The sequence below is a fragment of the Pseudopodoces humilis genome, chromosome 7 (assembly GCF_049639895.1).
Source record: "Pseudopodoces humilis isolate 2021_Gansu_Grassland_sample_001 chromosome 7, ASM4963989v1, whole genome shotgun sequence".
Taxonomy (NCBI): Eukaryota; Metazoa; Chordata; class Aves; order Passeriformes; family Paridae; genus Pseudopodoces; species Pseudopodoces humilis.
Genome location: NC_142206.1, coordinates 6,499,287 through 6,520,910, shown reverse-complemented (window position 1 = coordinate 6,520,910; position 21,624 = coordinate 6,499,287). Strand labels below are relative to the sequence as shown.

Below are 21,624 nucleotides of genomic sequence, written 5' to 3'. Positions count from 1 at the left end.
TACTTTTAGCTAAACAAGCTAGGAAAACAAGGAAATGTGTTGGGCATACCCACAACTGACCATCACATGAAAAAATTTGCCCTCCAAAAGTTTTTGGGGTTTTTCCTTAGTTGAAAAGTTTGAAAAACTCTTTGATCTATTTATTCCCCAATCTGTTGGCATATAGATATAAACTGAAAAAAAAAAAAAAGAAAAAAAAGGGAAAAAAGGAAAAAAAGGAAAAGAAAAAAAAAGGAAGGGGTGGGAAAAAGCAAAAGAAAAAAGCCAAGCTGTGATTTGCAGTTCTTGTTGCTATCATACTTATTTACCTAAGAGTCCAGACAAGGCCGAATTTAACTTGACCAAGGGCTACATCTGGCCCTAATTCAGTTTCACTGCATATTAACAAATGATCAATCAGCCAGTGCTGGAGCACTGTGCACACCAATATTCAGAAACATGATCTAAAGGAAACTTTCCAAAAGATTCAGACATTGGCTTCACTCTGCCCTTTGCTGCCCGTAACTGTCACCGGGAGCAGAGTTAGGTCGGGGAAAGACACTCCCCATGACTTTGTTCACCGTGATCAAGGGTAACTTAAACGTGTCCATTACTCATCCAGCTGAAATGAGCCTCCCAGACCAGATTTCAGCACCACACCTACAAGAGCTGTGGGATCTCAAGCCTTAATTTGGAATCAAAATAATAGCTGGGGGATTTATATATCCTTTATAAGCATTTAATGCTCACAAGACCTTGGCTTCTTATAAAACTGTGGATTTAGTTTTACACTAGGTTCTATAAGAAGCTGGCCAATGTATATTAACATTTCACTTCACTTTTTACTTCTTGTGAGAGAATTTGTATGGAGTATAACCCTTAGGAATAAAATATTTTGTGGCCACTGCCCTGCAACAGAAATGCTGCACAGTAAACTGGAAGTTTTACATAATTGAGGGCAACTTAATGTTAACTTAGAGCAACTAAAAGTAAGAAGACATTTCTCCTGTCACACATCCTTTCCTTCCAGGACAAAGCTAAGTTTCTGTCCCTACAGAAAGCTACATAGGTAGCACCAGGCACAGCATCCAGAAAATGAAAATGCTATGGTGAAAGTGAGGCAATACCAACCTCTGTGTATATAGCAGCAAGAAAAAATAACATTTAAAAGCTCACCAGCTCTGAAAAGATTTGCTCCCTACAGACTACAACACAAGCAACCAGCTCTTCCCAGTAACCCATGGGGTCTCAGATAATGAATATTTGAAGCAGTAAATTGAAGTCAAGATTCTGACCCTAAATTACATCACTCAGAACCGCACAGAGTTGGATCCATAATACTGATTTTCTCCTGAAAAGCACAAACCTGTGACTTATGCTCTTTGTTCAACGGAAAAGAAACGCAAGCTGTCTCATAGCCAAGAAAGCACATTACATAGAAAGCCTATTAAAAAAAAAAGATGCCACAAAAACCCAAAACCAGGCATCAAAACCAACACAACACATAAAAGTGTGCCAGCAGCACCTCATTTAATGCTGTGTTTTCATCTCAGCAGTTAGAAAAGTACAGTCATTGTAACGCATATTCAGCCTAAGTATAAACAACTATGGGCTCTCTCTAATGGACCAATACTTTCTATACAATATAAACAAATTCAGCTTAGCATGGGCACGAACACTGCTGTGTAAATTAAAAATCACCTTTAAGAATTAAACAGGATAAAAAGGAATCTCATCTAATAGACAAGCAACAGGCATTTAGCCTTAGAGAGATGAGGTTCTGCCTAAGAGCAAGAGAGGTAGAGGGAACAAGGGAAGAGAAGGGCTATAAAAATGAGTTTTAGTCCCACAAAGTCACTTGTCCTACACCAGAACTGCAAACTCTGGAAATCAAAGCTACTGCTATAGCTACTTTCAGTAAACAGAAGGTTGGTGTTGAGTTCCTGCCTGTGAATAGACAGCTCATCTCCTGAAAAACTGGTTATGGGAAAGAGCACTAAGGAATTCAGTGCTATGGCACTTCATGCTCTTCCCTTCTGCTGTATTTAGTTTCCTCCTCTCTCCTCTGCCAAGCACACAACTGCCCACCACTGCGATCACTTTACCCAGACTTACTCAGAAGCTCTTCCCTCCTGGAAAGATGCAGAATGGAGATGCAGGAATTCTCAGTCTGGCGTGTTTTGCCATAGCCTCTGTGCTCCCTGAACGCTGCCTGCTTCACTTGTCAAGCAGCAAATGACACACAGAGAGGGTTTGTCAAACCTCTGTCCCTTTGTGTGCTTAAGGGGAGGAAACTGCCATTAATGTTTAACAAAACAGGAGCAAAGCCTTTCTCCGCAATCTCATGGGACCTTTGAAGGGAGCGGTGTGTCTGGCAAGCCAGAAGTTTGCTCCTGGTAGCCCACAAAAAATGAGTTTTTATTTTAAAGTTACAGAAAGCAACAGTTTACAATTCATTCCTGAAGCTCTGAACTGAGGTGATTCAGCTGCCTGATGCTAAAGAAATCATAGAAGCTGTGTAAGAGACAAAACCACACACACACACACACACACAGCCTGCCAGGCTCAGCCCCTATCTTGAAGCCCACATGGGTGACAGCACTGTTTGACAGGAAAGGGACAGGTTAAAAATCCACATTCAAACGCTTTCAGGTCTCTGCCAACAAATGGCCACAGGCTTTCTGCCATCTCCCCTTTGTGTTGACATAAAGTGGCTTCCCAACTCAGCAGCAAATCGAGGGGGCAGAGGTCCTGTGTGAGAGCAGCCTCACCCCTGGGCATTTGTTCAGCTGTCTGGGCTGGCAGCTCCTCTTCTGGCCCAGCTGCCTCCTGGGGTGAGCGTCCCACTGCACTATAAAAAAGGGGACTCTGCTGGAGACATCCACACTGTGCCATCAGGAGGATTAGCCAACACTACCTCAGTGTCACCAACACTGCCCCATGTCAACAACACTGCCCAGAGCCGGGCACAGAAGTCCCCTGTAGCAGCTGCCTGCCAGCATTAGCTGTTAAAAGGACTTTCTGGGCTTTTCACTAGTGGAGTTTGAACCACAGAGCCTTTCTGTGCTACTGCCACTGCAATGAATTCTGCTTTTACAGCTCAAAAAGTTATGTTGTTACCTGGAAAAAGCTTACTTTTAGGAAATTGTGATGTGTGGCTTATTGTAGAAATCCAAAATTAAAAATGACATTTGCATCTGTTAGCTGTTGTTAATTTTTTGTCAAAAAGGTACTTGCTATACAGCCACAGTATTGTGGATCACCTATGTTGAAGTGACCCTGCTTTACAGACTCAACATTTTCTTTCTACAGCTAAGGAGAGAAGAAGACAAATTAATGCTCCTCATTTGCTTCAGCAATTTTCCTGCAGCTCCCTCATAATAAAATACTAACTTATATTGGCATTAAAGTTCATAATTAATATGATAATTATAAAATATTTCCTTTATAAAAATACTGCTTTAACAAAGAGCTTTAAGAGCAACATATGGATGCTCTGGGCAAAATTTCCATATCTGGTTAATAACAAACAGGATATTTAGGCTCTAAAAAAAAGCAGTCAGGCTGTTACAAGAACTGACATTCCCGTTGACTACAATAAAGTTTTATGGATTGACTTAATAAATCCATTTTTTAAATGCTATTTAGTTATCAGGAAAATCATATCTGTTACAGTGGTTATATTTAGTTGTGCTTTCAGCACTGAAGCCCATCCTACCAGATGCCTGCACATCGCTGCCTGCTGCTCAACAGCTCCAGGGTGCCCTGGTGCCGAGGGAATGTGACACATTCCCTTGTGGCACACTGCCAGTTCTGTAGACAGGACCTGGCCAGAATGGAAATAACCTCAGAGTGCATAATGGGAATTGTGACAAAAGTTTTGAAAAAGTCTCCCAGGAACTATGGGCATTTTTTCATTTATTGTAATAATATGTAATTATATGGATGCTATCTGTGTATTTCCATTACCCCCGATTTTCCTGCTTGAAGAAAAATACTTACAGTTTATTTTACTTTTAAAGTCCATTTGCTCTCAGTGTTCTTTCCTCAAGTGTGAAGACTGAAGGTGATGCTCGATGTGGAGACTGAATCAAGCACTGAGCTAATTCCCAGCCTGATCACACAATATTGCCTGGTGAATAGTGACTATGTTGTTTAGAAGATGAAACCTGTGAGGATGCCATGTCTGTGCATTTCTTGCTTTGTTTTCCCAGGCAAATGTTTGTTTGTTTTTTTTTTTTCAGTCAGGGGAGAAACATATATTATCTATCTTATTATGTTCAGATCTTCCTTTCAAATTTAATCTTCAAAAATTCTGCTTTTAAGTCTTCTTTTAATGCTCTGTTCTGCCCAAGTGGAAAATATCTTTTTAGGATAACCAAACAGTGCAGGAAACTGATAAGACAACACAGCCCCTTTCATTTCTAAGCCACTGATTCAAATCCAGACTGAACAGAAATTGTTCTCCCACACTGGTAGCTTTTCAAGAGCTCAAGTGTAAAGAGCTGAGTGTCTTAGGTCCCAAATGGACAGATATTCACAGAACAGGGAATATCATTTGCAATGCTCATCACTTGCATCTTTGATGGTCTTTTCAGTGAGATTGGTCTCACTGAACATCTCCCTGGTCCAGAAAGCAATAGAGTTTCATTCCAGAAAAATTGAAATACTGGCATTGCGATGTAAAAATGTTATGCACATGACTACTATGCCCTACTCCCTGAGGACCTCAGTCTCACTTCTCATTGCCACCCAAAAAACAAATTCAAAAACTTGTGCTGGTTCTCTGATACTGCTCTGGTGGGGACTCCTATGAGTGTTTTGATCACTGCTTCTATTCAATGCAGCTCAGTGCAGTAGAAGCACTAGAAAGGTATCAGAAACATTTCCAAAAACAAGCTCTTGTAATAATTTTCTGTAAAAATATCTTAGTTCATATCTTAGTAGCCCGAGTACGTTATTGTAAATACAGTGATTAAACAAATAACGATTGCAGTGTTAGTCTAAGTAGTTTTCCTACTGCAACAGTTGCAGTAAAAATGCCTCTTCAGTGTAACCTCTTATATAAAACTCTGGTTTTTTAAGACTTGTTAGTTTCTCTTTTTAATTTTTTAGTTTCCAGTGGTTTTGGCAAATATAAACCTTAATAGAAGAGAAAAGGTAACTTGAATGATAAGGTATGATTTGTTTCATGTAAAAACATACAGCATTCAAAGTGTCATGAGAATTAAATTACAATGGTAAGGAATTCACTACGTTCCTGTAGCCTCTAAGTAATAATAAAATCAACTATATCTGAAGCTTTATGAAGCAAAATTCAATCAAAATTTTAGGGTTTGTTGGGGTGTTTTCTTAGGAACCTATGCAAATGGGAAGGAGATAATGATATAATTTCCAGCTAAGAAAAGGTGATTTATTTGACTGACAAGTGTATTCTTCCTGAATGGACTTTTAAAATCAAAGTGAAACAAACCAGCCAGCAACAGAAATGGAACAGCAAAATTCCCCACTATGAACTCTTTGGGGAAGCCCAAAGGATGTATCCAGGAGCAGGTCCACTTCTCCAGTCTATCTCTTCTTACTAGAAGCTGTCACCTCGTCTCACAAACCATTCCTCTCACGTCTGCAGACCGCTGTGCTCATCAGAATGTTTCTGCAGCCCTACTGAAGTGCTCTGTGAGGTTCCAGCATGGCCTCAGCTCTGCCAGGCCAGGGTCAGTGCCAAGCAGAGTGAGGGAGGGGAACATCGTGCCTCAGACCATCGGAAATCAGCACGGCACCGCTGCCACTCGCCCAGATAAAGGGCAGCAGTACAGTCAAAGCCTGTATTCAAACCTTTCCCAGTTTCAGGGTCATCTGAACCAGCACTTTGACTCATTCCCACTGCAAATGTTTCTGTTCCTGATGGCAGTAGGTGCCCTCCCACCTCCCATGGCTCGATTCAAAGCTGAGCTGCCAGAGCTTCACATCCCAAATGCACCTCCAGTTTTACAGCTTAAAGAACAGCTCTTATTTCCTTCTGAAACAAATGAAACTCTGCACTTATGGGAACTGAGCTGCTGAAAATTTGTCAGATGCATGGTTCAGGCTGTTTCTGCTTGTAAAGACTACAATATTTGCCAATAGATTTCATATCAGTTATTCAGTTTCCATTGTAATTTGGCAGAAGTTTATTTGTATGGTTTTCTAAATCTCAGTGGTTTAAACAAAATAAAAAAGCTGTGTTTCATCACATCTCCAATAACTGAGCATATTTCTTAGTCTTAGAATTTTATTAAATCACTATTCTTCCTGTTCTCAAGCTCATTGTCAAAATATTAAAACTTGGCTCTCTTCTAAAGTAGCAAACATTTTCTACAGGAGGTTTGTTGTTTTTCTTTCTCACAAAATCATAAAGAGCTCATAAAAGTTCTCACTAGTACTTCTGAGCAGTAGGCAAATACTTTTGGCAGGAAAATGCACCTCAGCAGTTCAGTGTGGAGTGCCTCACTGCCTTGAGCCCTGCTCAGCTGCCAGGAGATCTCCAGCAGCAGAGCAGAGAGGCTGGGACATGCTGAGACCATGTGAGCTTAACTCACAGTGCTGTCCTCTTGCTGCTCTAACAAAGTCCCTGACAGCTGCTCTGGCTGGAAAAACTGGGAGATGTTTTAGCCCAGGCCACTCCACAACTGATGGGGCAATGGAAGTTTTTATTTTAAAATAAAAATGAGAAAAGTCTTGGCTTCCTGCTTTAGGCACGCATAACTGACTCTCCTTTTCAAGCTTGTCTCACTCCTTCCTCCTCACAGCCCTCAAATAAAACTTGCATGCCCAAATATGCACAAAACAGCATCCACTAACCTTCCAAACCATGAACAAGTGTCCCAAAAGTTGTGAACAAGCAACTACTTTTAGACCTGCTGCCTCCTCTGTTCCTGTGTATAAGCCCAGGCAAAGAGCACCTTTCATCTTTAATTAAAATGCAGCCTTTCACCTGTAATTGAAATGCAGCCATTGACAAGGGAAACAAGCAGCTTTTCTATCCCTCACAGCAAGACTGTCCACATACTAAGCAAAGAAAGCATAAGAGATGAGAAAATACTTTATCATAAATGTGGTAAGACAATGACAATCACACAAAAATTAGTGGGAAAATTGCACATGTGGGAAAAATTCAAGATCAAAACCTCATTGCTTTAGAGCAACGCTGAGAGCTAAAGATGCGTCTTTTGATTTGCAAGTCATTGCATTCTTCACAATGTTCTGCAATCAGAAAACTGAGGGTATGTAATAAATCTCATAGTCTTTAAATTTATGTTCAAGTGAAATACATAAATGCAATTAACTACATTTTGTTTATTTTACTGGTAATATTTTTTTACAGTAGGACCAGGGCTCCAGTGTGGTGGATGCAGCATTAACTCCCTCCCAAGGCTCTGTAACTAATGGTGAGGGAGTTGTTCAGTGTTGTCTTGCCCTATCTGCCCCTGAAGTCATCCACCCTGGATGTGAGCACAGAGCTTCTGCGTTAGTCACAAAATAATTCATCATCAGTGCAGACTGGATCACATCTGAATGACTGACCTGACAATAAATTTGGGCAGTGCCTACAGCTCAACACAGAGCTGAGGAGCACTGGTTTAGTTTGCACTTTTTTCTTGTATTAGGAGTAGCAGAAGAATTGAATAAATAAGAATTTGTTTTAAGCCATGTTGTTACATATCTGATAACACAAACAAAAGGCCCTGCATTTACACCCATGAAGGGATGTCTCTAAAAGAGAAACAAGTCCTGCACAGACATTGCCTCTCTGAAGCTGACCCTTCTCTCTAAACAGATGAGTTTTCCTCAAGACATGAGTTTATCTTTGAAATGAAACATTTACTGTGGAAAGGGAAGAGAATAAAGCACTCTAAGGACAAGCCAGCAGAGCAAAAAACTGCCAGTCCTACTCCAGCACTGAGAGCAGAGAACTGCTTAACTCCAGCACTGGATGTATCTGCACATTCTTTTATTTAAGAGTTCTAGAGGTGTCAATTCCTCAGGCAAAATATTTCTAGACTTCTGCCCAGCCCATAACCACATAATCCTTTCAAAGGAAACAAAGTATTTCAGTTGGATTTAGTAATGTGGACCAAGAATTAATTTCACTTTAAAATAAATAAATACATTTGATGTAAAACTGAATGAGCTTGGCTTGAGTATGACTGATTTTGGAAGTGGTCAGGTTTTTAACATCTCAGGTTTTTAAGGCACAAAGTCTTCCTTCAACTAAGATTTTTCTAGAAGTTTTCTTAGTTTCTAAGACCTTTCTAAGATTGTTTGTGCCCTGAGAGAAATGCAGTAATAAAGCACAAGACCTTGACGTGCATGTGAAACAGCTGAGCATGGAACTGTGTACATGATGGAGACAGGAAACCAACCCAAAACAATATTCCTAGTAAGCAACCTATGGGCTTACTTTGCTGAGAAATGTAAGTCATTATTTTATTTGATACTTAAAGAATTATAAACAATCCATCTGAAATGCTCTTGAGATGTCTCTGGTTATATTAGTCTGGACTATGTAGTGCATCTCTACTGCCTTCCCTGGAGGTAAGCTCCACCAATCAAAATTCTGTCCTATTAACCTAAATTCTGAACAAGGAAAAAGTTCTGAGCCACTAAGCCAGTGCAAACATATCTCAGCACATTAGGCTAACAGGGGTGACAAACTGCCAGTGACAGCAGGAATGTCCTCACACACTGCTGGGAGATAAAAACCAAAGCCTATATTTAGAGGTTTGTGGGTACTTGGCTCAGTTATTCCCAAGCAAGAAGATCCAACTCATGATATCAGATTTCAGTTTTAACCAAGTAAGAGTGTGTTTGGTTCAAAGATTAAACTAGAAGCATTTAGAAAGGAGAAGTTTTATGAGTGTTATTTGAATAGACACTTTGCAATTTGGTGCTCATGGCAATTTGCAGATTTAATCCTTTGTTTGCACAAATCTCTGGTGTCCTGCTGTAGGACCCTCTGACATCAGCACCCCCACTTTATTGTGCTAATAAATCATGATTGCTCAGTTGGAGAACATCCTCCACCAACATCCTCCAGTGAGGACAACACCTTTCCTGTGGAGACTGGGTGGAAAGACAACAATCCACATCACAAAATCCAGTCTGTGACAAAACTCCTGTGATTCCAGTGGCACAGCTTTCCTTGGACACATAGCCTCTGAGAACAGTTTTTATCAGACACAGTCCTTTTTCACAACTGGAATCAGGGTTGGTTTCTGCTTTGGCTATTTTCCCAAATCAAATTCAGAGACATTAAATTTGAAAGATGTTTGTTCTGGCTCATCATGGCAGGCCCTCTATATATTCTACCAGAGTCACCATGATAGTAAAACATCTACTTGCAGAAAACTTATTTTTTTCTTGACTGTAACTGTTTTTGTAAAATGTTTATGGCCTTTCAAAACCTCTCTCCTATCCTCCAAAGTGGGACCCATAACATAAGGCACACCCTGCACCACAGAAAATTTTACAGGCAAAGAGAAATTCTGCCACTTACAAATACACTGGAAGAGGTCTGTATCTCCAAAATCTGATGTTATTTATTCCTCAGGCAATAAAATCAGATAAAAAACTAAATCAACTAAATCCTCTTAAAAAAAACAACCCTTCCTGTACTTCAGCTCCTGCAGCAGGTGACAAGGCTCAAGTGTATAAAATGTCAGAGTTAAGATATGGAATATTAGCCAGAGGCAAAGACATTAAGAATTATTTACAGAAGTTATGTAGCCACACAATTCTAAATATTTTTCAGCCCTGAACTGGTCCTTGTTGCATCCAGCATCTCAAACTGAGGTGCAATTTCAAGATATAATGATATACTAATATAGAATTACTTTGTTCAGGAATTTTTTACTCCTTGTATTTGTTATACTACACAACCTATGAGTTTGAAAGCTGTATTTTGCTAACTTGAGCATGACTTCATAGACACAACTATTGGCTTATTTTAAATACAGTATAGCGTAGATGTGATTTTTAAGTCAAAGGTAGTAGTGTCATTTCTACATTTACCTTTGTTTGCACTGGAGAAAATACAAGTTTTGGAGAAATACCTTATAAAAAATAGAGTTTCTGATAAAACACAAATACTCCTGATAAATATTAAATCATTTGCTAAGGGAAAGCAAGTCACTTTGTAAGGAGAGAGAGCTACAAACACCACTATGCCTTTCTATGACTTCTGTTCTCTTGAGATTTCCTCAGTTACACTGATCCTCATGACTATGGTGCAATCAAACTCATCTGATGCAAAAGGGTCATGGTTGTGCACTAGCTGCAATCATGCTATGGGCTCCTTTGTTCCCTGCTGAAGGGTTGAGAAGATTTCACAGGGCTGCTTCCTGACATAATTGCTAAGAACTCACTTCCAGCGACACACAAGGTGCTTTCCTATCCTTCCATTCCTTGGCATTCACCTCAGTGACTCACAAGGAAGGATTAAAGTTGTACCCTGGAAGTTCACTGAATGCCAGTCTCCTTCTGTAAGCATAGCAACCCTCCTGCAACTTCTCCAATTTGCTTCCTGTAACTGACTCTTGTTCCAAACAACATCAGAATGTTCCCACTGGCTTGGACCAAAATAGCATTCCTGGTCCTAGGTTCAACCACTGACCAAGAGAGTTAGCAGGTACCTGGAGAAGAGAATGAGAGTGTGTAGTGTAACTTAACCAGCTTAAGAGTCTGTTGACTCACAGATTTTATTTCTGTGACTAAAAGGCTTTGGAAGATTTTTCTTCCATGGATTTGTCTGATTGCAGCATGGCATAACAGTAAGTTTCTGGTTTTAAAACATGCTGCTGAAAAGTGCCTTCCTTTCAACTGATTCTCGACCTGTTGTCTTCTGGTTTCATTGGATTTGTATTCGTTCTTAAATGGAAAGAGTATTTTTTCCATATTTATCATCTCTGTTCCATATATCATTTCAGACACCCCTCTTCCCCTTCAATCCTTTCCTTTCCTGGATGAAGAGTCACAATCAATCTACCCTTGTCTTGTAGTGAAAATGTTTCCAACCCTCAACCACCCTTGTCATAATTCTAAAATTTTCTCATTCAGAGCACAGTCAAGTTTTCTCTCCTAACACACAGAAAGATCTCCGTTTTTAACAAGTGGTGAATGAACTTCAGGTAACTTCAAAAAAAACATGCATTAGTGTGGTTTTATTTAAAACACTTCACTTCAGATCCAAGAGGATTTTTTCCCTTCCTATGCTCACAGCAGAAACCCATAACCAAATTCTCAGGTGAAATTCACAGTCATCCTCCCCAGTAATGTCCTTGCTCTGCTCTCTGTCTTTTCCTCATTTCCTAAAGCACCATTCAAACAACTCTGGTGGAAGAATGGTTCTGGTGATTCATGGTAGAGTGGTAATTCCCACTCTGGTGAGGACCAAGGGAATTTTAGTTACTGCAGGAATCTTAATGCTGCAAAGCATGCAGCTGTATGGATGTTTACATGGAGGCAGCCTCTTTCCACTGAGAACTTCTGTTACTAAAATTTAAACCCATGATCTACAGAGATCTGAATCACAGCCAAAGTAACAAGAAAGACTTCTAGAGACTTTACTGACCTTTGCTTCTGACCTATAAGGAATCACAAAATGTTGAAACAGCTGATGTCACCACATCCCTGAATCACACCTTTCATCTTAGAATCACAGAACCATTGAGGCTGGAAAAGGTCTTTAAGATCATCAGCTGAACAATCTTGAAACAATAAACCCCACCAAAACCAAGACTGACAAGAAAATAACACTGAAAAATATATCTTAACAAGCAGGAGACTGCTACACCTGTGAAATGCCAGTATCAGCACTAACTCTGCTACCACAAATTATAAAGTACATTTGCAAGTCTCCAAATGCCCAGTCAAATCCCACACTTACAGAGACAGTGACTGTTCAGTTTAAGTGAATCTTTGAACGTGTTTACAATAAATTTTGCAAGCTTTAAACTTTTATGATGGCAGCACTTACAACACTGATTTACAGTCTGACTCAAATGAAGGATGCTCATGGTTGACTCCAATAACATCCTTTTGCAGGGTTTCTCAGAGACAGGTGAAGATTACATAAGGCAAAATAATGGATGGAGAAATGGTGCATGACCACCTATTCATCTCCTCACTTGTGCAAGTGCAACCTAAAGATTTTCCTTAGCTTCAGCCTCTTACTTTTACTTACAAAATCTTTTCCTGACAAATTCTAATCAAAACGGATGAAGATGATGATAAGGAAAGACAGTTTATTTGACAGTTACTATCCAATAACTTAGTATCCCACAGTACTTTCTAAGCTATTCAGAATGGAAACAATTTTGGAACGAAAGACTTGTCCAAAGTTTGCCAAAGACTAGACCCAAGTTCCCAGCACCAATCTGTCTGCACTGGTGGAAGGACAATAGACAATTTGAAAATTCCAGAGATCATTAGGGAACTGTTTTTAATATCTACATATGAATATCTCTCTAAAAATTCCTTAAGCCACCCTGGCCCCTCATTATTTTATCTTTTTACTATTTTGTACTAGGAGATGGCAGGCACACAATCTGGGAAGTGTACAAGAATATTGAGCCCACCTCTGCTGAGCTTTACTACAGCATAATATACCTAATAAAAAACACCAGAATGGATGCTGGTTGTCTGCATCTTCCTCTGACTGCGTATTTTAAAAAGTTTAGTTTTTTCCCCTAAATGTGAATTACAACGGTAATCTACTTTGCAAATTATTTTAATGCTACAGAAAGGACAAGCAAAGCAACAGAGATGAGCTCTGTACTTTACATTCAGCCCTTTCCCACCTGCTGCCTGCCCTGCAACAGGAGACAGACTGACCATGATCTGTGAAATCAGATATAGCAGAGGCAATGTGACACAAACCAACACAAAACACAGACTGGAGACTGGCAGTGCAGGAAGGCTGATGTGCAATCACATGCCTGAAGAATTCAGCCCAAAAATTCTGAGCTCTATTCAACACCTTCCACACAAGGTCCTTCCTTGCAATCACTCCCATCATAACCAGCCATCATTCAACAAGAAACAACCTTTCCTCATACTTTGGCTCCTCCTCTCCCTACAAATAACTCCTCTCAGCCCAGCAAAGCTCTCTGTGTCAGAAGAGAGGTTGCTTACCCTTGAACAGGCACCTTGTTCCAAACACAGACAATCTTTACTTAAAGTCTACAAATCCTGCAGTTCTCCACTTACCTATCCAGAGTGTCCTGAGGCACTTTACTCCCTCCAGCTCTGTTGTTGACACTGCTGTTCTTGTTAGCAGTCATGGTCATTTCTGCTCTCTAGAAATGTGGATATCTGTGAGAAGAAAAGTCAATTAAGCTACAGCAAGCCCAAATGACAATTAACTCCTTGAACTACAATGCTGTGTAAAGGCAGAACTCCAGGTTGCTTTTCATTCTATAAAATACAATCAGTGTAGGTATGATCCTGAAAAACTAAATCCTACCTCTCTACTACTGCTATTGCACATCCACTGCCAAGTTTATGAGCCCAGTGCTATAAATGGAAATAACTTATGAAAAGTAGGTGTGTGCTTCAGGTGCTGGCCTGTCTGATGAACAGATCTTGACACCAAGTTCACAAAATACCAGTATCACAGGTTTGGTGTGGTTCTTGCAAACTCCATAGCTGGGGCTGGAGGTTTGACCACACCACAGCTATCCCCAAGGAATAAAGAAGGCTTTCTCACTTTAAAGTGCAGCTCTATTATGGAAATATTTTCTAGTAGTGACATTTATTCAGTGATGGACTTCTGAATATAATTTTCAAATCTGCTTGTGATATAAAAAATACCACAAGTTTTCTCTATTGGCCTCAGGATTCTTTAAGTAAAGCTGTATTAGGACACTTTTAAAACCTCAGGTAATATAAAGAATCTTTATCAATTCCTAGTTGGCTTTTTAGCAATTTGGTAATCCCAAAAGCAGTGAACTTAATTTCAGCTCTGTGTATCAAGTTGGGTGCCCAAAAGATGGGTCTCACTTCTGTGACATTGCTGCACACTGGCAAAGAAACAGCCCAGTGGCATGATTTATTTTGCCTTCATTCTGCTGTCTTAATAGCAATGTTGTGCTGTGACTGAAGGGAGAACATGATGATACGGATAAAGGCCAGGATGTCATCCAAGGAATGCAAAAGCAGGAATCCCTAATATCATGCCCCTACATTGACTATATCCCATGTTTCTCTGGTGTAAAGCACTGCTCTTAGTGGCCATTTCTTCCATCATTATCATCCCTTGAGAAATACTTTGCAAAATGAGGGAGGAATGTATTTTCACATCATGATAAGACTCCTAAAATGCCAGCAGAGTCCCTTGAGAAAGAAAATGAACAGTATTTACTCCACCTGATGCCACAGGAGTTACTTATGAAGGATTCTGTGGCTCTGCTGGCACCGGTGTGGGTGGTTTCTGAGATGCTGCTTAGTTTATAAACTAAAATATCTACCACAGTTTACAGCACTGCCACCCAGAGTCTGACCAGAACTACCTATTTTTACAACCATTAACAGCATAGCTAATGCAAAAATAAGGAGTGTTATGAAACCTGTTGTTTACTCAAGCCCACAGGAAGTCCAGACTGCTTGAGAAGCCACTGTAAAGTGATGCTGCAGAGCACGCTGGGGACTGACAACACACAAAAATCCCTATACTAACAGACCTATCACAGTTAAAGGATATTCTCTAAACCACTTTATTCCAAACAGTTCTGCTACAAACACAGTCAGAAAATCTGCAGATTTCAGCTCCAGAGGCAGAGTCAATCATGCTGACCACTGACTCCAGGTCTATTTGTCCTTCTCCGCTGTTTTGTATCAATCTTCCCAGATTAAGTAGAGACTTATTTTTTTTTTCCTCTGGTTGGTAACATTTTTTCTACACCAAAGCTCCCTAAATTCCTCCAGTGTCTCATTGTTATTGTTACTGTTACATTATCAAGATTACAGGACTGTTACAGAACTGCCCGTTCCGACTGGAAAAGGGATTGCTTGGGACAAAAAAAGGAAGCCTGCTAATGCTGGCCAAGCTTTCTAGGACTGTACATTCCACAGGGAGTAAGCAGTTTTTTTAATGTTTTCCACTCACCAGTCCAACACTTTTACTGTGTTGAATCTTAATCACTTATTAGCACTTAATGTGAGAGAAATAAGAGAGATAAACATGGCAAAAGGAGAACAATAACTGTTAACATGCATGTGTAACATTAGTTTCCCAAGATTTTCTTTTCTGTTCAAGGCAAAAATAAGCTGAAGAGATCCTCAAAAAGATGGATACTGACCTGACACATTAAAAAAAAAAAAAATACAGTGTGTTTTTATGCTGCTGGTTTTTTAGTGTCCATTTTTGCATACCCCAAATCGGATGAGAATAAAAAAAGTATGACAAAGCTTGATAAAAATCACTGTGGTTAAGGTTTAAACTAAGTGATTATTTAAATCTTACATTTCAAAGCCACCTTAAATGTCAAGTAGAACAAAGTGGTTTGTTTTCAGCTAAAGATAAATTGAGTTCCTAAAGACAATTTCTCAAGATATGTCTGATTTAGTGATGTAAGTGTGTTCTTTCCCGTGCAGTGGAGACTATGGTGTATATATGCTCATATCAACAGAGCTTTCTATTCAATTTTCCTTTAATGCTTATTTTGGATGAATATTTTACTGCAGGTGATGCTGGTATCATCCCACCATATGCAGAGAAAATGCAAACAACATGAACATGGCAGAAAAGCATTCAGTATTTACAGAGATGCCTGTAACAAAAGACTTACATCACCGAAAAAAAAAATAACCCAACCATCTACCTATCCTGACCACCCCAAAAATAAAGGGAAAAAAAATAAAACAGGGACAAAGAAATAAGGAAAAAAAACCCCTAAACTAAATGTTATTGTTAAGTAGAAAGTTATTTTAGAGCCTTCAAATGAGTCTGACAGCCTCCAAGATTATTGAATCTTTGTAGGGTCAGAATCACATCCCTTGGGCTTGGGTGAGAGCATTCCTCACTACAGTATTTGCAAGATATTCTTCACAAAGCAATGGAAACCAAAATCTCTCAAGTATTGTGACATACTGTTGGAAACAAACCCAAACATTGTCATGTCCCACAGATTCTGCATTGCCTCATAAATCGTCAAACAAACCTGGTCTAAAAATGCAGAATTCTGTTCTATTTGTAAATGTAAAGAATTCCTCTGAAACCCTTATTTAGCCATAATTTGTGCTTTGCTCCAGACATGGTTTCACTAATTTGCTTAAGGATAACTCTCAAACTGGGAATTTAATGAACCCAAATGGTAGAATCATTACATCAACTTTGCCTAAAACCTCCACAAACCATTTATCAGGATGAAAAAGTAAAGATGATAGACAAATATAAAAAATGTTGTGATGGCAACAGGGGGTCTGCTGCTCGTGCCAGGCGAGGTTCAGCATCCTGACTGAAAAGGGCTGCTGCAATGCAGATGTTTCCTAACAGATCTTTATCATTACAGGAAGATCCAATGACAGAATATTCCTTATTAACCATCTGTTAATGACCCATACACTTTTACTCTTTTAAAATTAAAGTGTGGCCTGAGGGTTTTTTATGGATAGATGAGGCACTGAAACCCATCACACTTTGGGCTAATGAACATTACAGTGCCACTGAATGTCTAATTCCATTAACAAGTATTAGTGGGGGAGGGGTAAATCCTCTCCTCCTCACTGCAGTTTTAAATTATTCTTAATTTCCTAAAGCATCCCAACACTTTGGAAGCCCCCTCTCTCAGTCTCACTGCCAATAAAGGGAAAGGTTGTTTTCACTGAAAGCTGCGAATGGGAGTGGGTTGAGGAGTGAGGTTTGGAGCAAGCACCTGTAAAGTCAAGGCAACACAGAATGCTTTAATTGCTTTACAGCTTCAAGAAAACCTCCTGCTTTCTAATACACAGTGCCCATCAGCTAGCACATTCCAAGAACTGATTCCTTTCTCTCCTCCTATAGTGGTGAAGGTGAATGCTATTGAACCTAGAAGAAGAATTCACATGTGGTGTCTGATGACTTGAGAAGGGAGCCTTTGAATGTAGGTTCCCAAGCCCTCTCCTGGCATTATCGCTAACATGGCTTGAAATCTATAATAATAGAGACCTTGAATAATTGAGACCTTGAGTTCTGAAGTTTTTTTCATGCAGATTGTTTTCCCCTTCAAATTCCACTGATCTGGGATCTGGAAAATATGGGAAAATATTACTCCTTTGGTCTGCCCCACAGAGCAGAGACCTGGAGACATAACAGGAAGTCGTAACAGGGAAGAACTACAGGCTGCTAAAACAAATCCATGTTCATGAAAAATTACAATGAATACAAATTTTCATATATTTATAATAATTGATATGTCTAGTTTTTTTTTCTCTTAACAGTAGCTGCAACTGGCTTTAGCCATTAAGAAGTTAGCTTAACATGTTAATTTGCTTTTCTTACTGCTTTAAGGGAGCTTGCCCACTTGTCAAGAGGTGTAGTACAGCTCAACTCTTCTTTAGGGGTTGCAGCCTGCTTTGTGGCAATTTGCCTACTCCCTTCCAGTAAAACAAATAAATATGTCCTTCCAGAACAACGTCAGTTCTAATGATCTGGAAAGTCCAATAAAATGTTTAAAGATTCCTGCCTTGAGAAGGCACCTGTAGAGACTGCTGAGAACATTCTTAGAAGAACTACATCAGGAATACCTGTTCTACAGACTAACCCCACAGTCTCATCCAAAATTTCCCTTCCTACAATCCACAGCCTGTTTCCAGCCAAGTCAGTGACCAGTCTCTCTGCTAAGCTTTCACAGCTAGGTGGCAACTTTACTTCTAGCACAAACTTCCTCCTATAACCAGAGGAGTGGTGAACTTGGTTGCCATTGACCCTTGCAATGCCAAAACCACCCTCTCAGCAGTTCAGTCCCCACTGAACCGATCTGGTACCATTGGGAAACTGATGTTACAGCACCTACTGGAGGGGAAAGAAGTTACCTCCCCCAGGCAGATGAAAAGCAGACACTCTGCCTAAAGCAAAGACAGCTCTCCACTCACCCTTCACTCTCCTTTCCTGTTTATCTGCCACCTAAAATGCTTTTCCCTTTCCTGATGTTCTTGTTCTTTCCTATTTTGTGCCTTTATTCTGTCTTGCTCTCCCTACTTCATCTTCTTATTACTTCATTTCTCTTCTCTCAAACTGTTCTTTTTTGCCCCTCCCCTTAACTGAAAATGGGCTATACCTGGTGGAGAGAACAGACCTCACTTGATATACACTGCAGTCCAAACCTAATGCCTGAACTAGGTAAGAACTCAGTGCTAAGCTCCTCTATTACCCTTAGCAGTCCTAGAGCAATCACAGCTTCCAAATGGAAGGAAAACAACATGAAAATCAAGGAGGAAGACATTTAGAGAAGGAGGCATGAACAGAAAATATGTCTCTTATCAAATCAGAAATTAGTATTTCCCTGTGTAGGCTAAAGAAAAGGTTTGGGTTTTAAAAAATATGTTGACTATTTCAAGCTTAAATATCTTGATTTGAGATACCAGGGTAGGAAGGGTCTACTTAGAAACTATGTCTAATATATCACAATTCTTTGGTATTATTCCTCCTTTGTTCTTTCCCTTCATCCTCAGGATTTTTGCATAAAAACAACCATTTAAGTCTCAGGAGCGCACCTGTTCCTGTTGCATACTCCTCAGTGAAGTCAATGCTTTAACAGCAACATCAACACCATTTGCACAATAATGAATTGCTTCTTGTGACTCAAAAAACAAATTATAAATTTGCTAAGGAATGAGAGTTGGTTAGCTTTGAGGAACAAAGATTCTTTTTCATTAATATCTCTTGTGTCACAAAGGATATGATAAATGAGAAAATAGTGTTCTTTAGTATTTCCCACAAGGTGTGACCAGTCCCTAAAAACATTCCAATGCAATTCACAGAGTGAACAAAGATGAAACTCTGAGTAAATCTTAGAAGGAACTTCCCAGTTGAGCTGACATCCATGACTGAACCCTCCTCACACCAAGTCTGACTGACAAAGCCTGCCAGACAGCTGAGAAGCATCCTGGCTTTGCAGCTGCTGTAGGTTTTGATTTGCTAGAGCATCATCTGAGGCAAAACACGGGGTCACAGCCATCCTACAGAGCAAGCTGCTGTGCCCAGAGTTGTCAGCACAGCTCCCTTCCTGCCTGTCAGGCACACGCGGCTCCCACTCAGAGCCCTGCTAGAGTAAGAATTGTAAAACTATTAGCAGTTATAGGCCTTGCAAAGTGTTTTACATGATGGGAGGAAGTGCAATCATCTTTGGATACCTCAGAAAGGTCAAGAGCTGATATGTGGTGATACCATGAATCTCCTTCTGGTTAGATCACTGTGTGTTAGTGACGGTTCTGAGCCAGCATCTCCCAGAAGCAGGTCCTGTCCGTGATACCCAAGCTGCCAGTGCTAATGTTTCCAGTGAAGAAACTATTAATTTGCATGGACTGTCTCAATATTATGATATAAAAGCACCCTGGGAGGATGAGATATGGGCTGGAGACCTCATGGATGTAAGTAGAAAACACTGGCCAAAGCTGTCTTGGCTTGTACAAAGATATGAGAACAACATTGGATCTGTCTCTTTAGCTCTTGGCAGTTACCCAGGGAATCTGTAGAAAGGCACACAAAAAAATTTAATTCCCCTAGAGAAGATCTTAATTCCCCTGTATCCAAAGTACATCCAGAAGTGAACCTGGACACAGGCATTAGCAGCAACAAATAGGATGGCAAGTAAGTCCATTGTTTGTATTAGGGATTTGTGCAGGGACCTTTCAGGAAGGTATCTGTTTACATTTAGAAATTATGTTCTTGCACTTAAAGCAACATCTGCAGGATGCAGAAGCTCTGAGCTCTGTTGGAGCTCTGACATGGAGTTCAGTTGCAGTCTTAGCAAACCTGCTTAGAGGTAAGATCTGCAAATTCAGTGCCAGAGATTAAAGCCCACCACCCACATTCTGGAATCTGGCTAAATGACCCATTTTCTCAAAGGTACTCCTATTTTTCCTACTACCTCAGGAATCTATCCAAAAATTACTGCTGTACCAGAGGTAGAGGCTTAAAACTGGCCTGACTTGAGCAGCTCTCTCATGCACAGTGGTTTTCTGATTCAGATTCCCTTCATGTCTATGAACACCTTGGCTACCACCTACCTCTCCTTCAAGCTCTACATGTTCCAATCCAAAAGAAACAAACCCAAGTCCCCAGTGCTCCCAGGACGATAAACTACAATGAGGTGTGAGCAGCCTGACTGAAAGGGTGCAGTTCTTGCCCTGCCTAAGTTCCCACCTCAGACAGCTAAGTAAAGAATTATCAGAGAGAAGCATGGACCCAGCAAAACAAGTGAATCCCAGCCTCCCTCCTAGCTGCTGAAACAGAGGATGTATGCAAAAGAAGCAGCAGAGGTGAGGGGTGAGGTCCAGACAAACTTCAGAAGAGTTCAAGACTGGTAGAGCGAAGGTGAGGTGAAGGATAGCTAACATACTATGAGAAAAACACAAATGGGAAAGAAGAAAGTGAAGAGATTTTTCTAGAAAGATGATAAGGCAATAAGAAACCCCAGGTGGGAAGAGAAATGCAGCCCCCTTCTTCCCCTCCACACTGGGAACACACTCTGTGTCCCCCAGGGAAAGCAGCCCACCTTTCCTCATGCTCCAGGATGTTTTCATTTCACAGATAAATCTTCCTCACAGAATAAACTTTGAGTTTTTCTGAAGATAATTCAAGAAAAATGGATCTGCAATACTGTGGTAACCTGATGTGAGACTTCACAAAAGACACAGAAATTTCTGCAGTCCTGCAAAGCAGGTGCAAGTCCATGAGAGTGAGAAGTGGGTGCAGGGTCTGCATAGCTGGTCATTCAATACACAAACACAAACTCAAATCTAAATTCAAGTTTTTGAGTCCCTGATTCATGGGGGGATTTTAATTCCCCCTCATCCCCCCCCCAACACAGCCCTGCAGTGACTGCAGGAGACTTGCAGTTCTTAGATTCCTGTAATTTCTTTACAGAATTGGTTCTAAGGGAGATTGGAGGAAAAAGAGAATAAATGACTGAGAGAATATTGGCAGAATGAAAATATAGCAGAATGACACTAACAAACTGAGCACAGCAAACTACTTATTACCTTTGTTAACAAAATTGTAGTAGCTATAGCAACACAACGGGGGGCAGGGAGGAAAAAAGCCTGAGACTTTTCAATATCCCCAAAGAACACTGCTTTCTAATATGGAAAAATCAAGATTTACGGCACCAGCAGCTCCTACAAGGCAGGACTGCAGTAGTGCACAATGGTTTCAATTAAAGGCACCAATCATTAACCACTACAGCTGGGCTTAGCAGTTGACAGGCAATATCATCTCTTCCAGTGAGCCACGATTCCTTCAGGGACTGAACTAGCTTCTCTTGCTGTATGACGTGCCCTGAAGCCCTATTTCTGGTGGATTTACCTCATATAGCCTGTCAAGCCCTGTGGCAGTGTGCCTAATGTCGCTGCTCAGCAGAGATATCTCCTGTGCTCAAGCCCTTGTGCCTGCATCCCTTGGCCAGCCAC

The 21,624-nt window shown here is 40.4% G+C and overlaps 1 protein-coding gene across 8 annotated transcripts in view; it reads right to left on the bottom strand.

Moving 5' to 3' along the window:
* The window catches only part of DENND2B (DENN domain containing 2B), a 154,340-nt gene that overhangs the window by 73,014 nt on the left and 59,702 nt on the right, over positions 1 to 21,624 (bottom strand). For 7 of the 8 annotated variants that reach the window (XM_088057377.1, XM_088057374.1, XM_014257918.2 and 4 more), the window contains one exon: positions 13,225 to 13,329. In XM_088057377.1, the coding sequence (XP_087913503.1) occupies positions 13,225 to 13,304 (80 nt within the window). In that variant the 5' untranslated portion in view covers positions 13,305 to 13,329. Of the gene's footprint in view, positions 1 to 2,094; positions 2,195 to 13,224; positions 13,330 to 21,624 lie in introns of those variants that run through there. The other variant, XM_088057380.1, reaches the window with a different exon arrangement.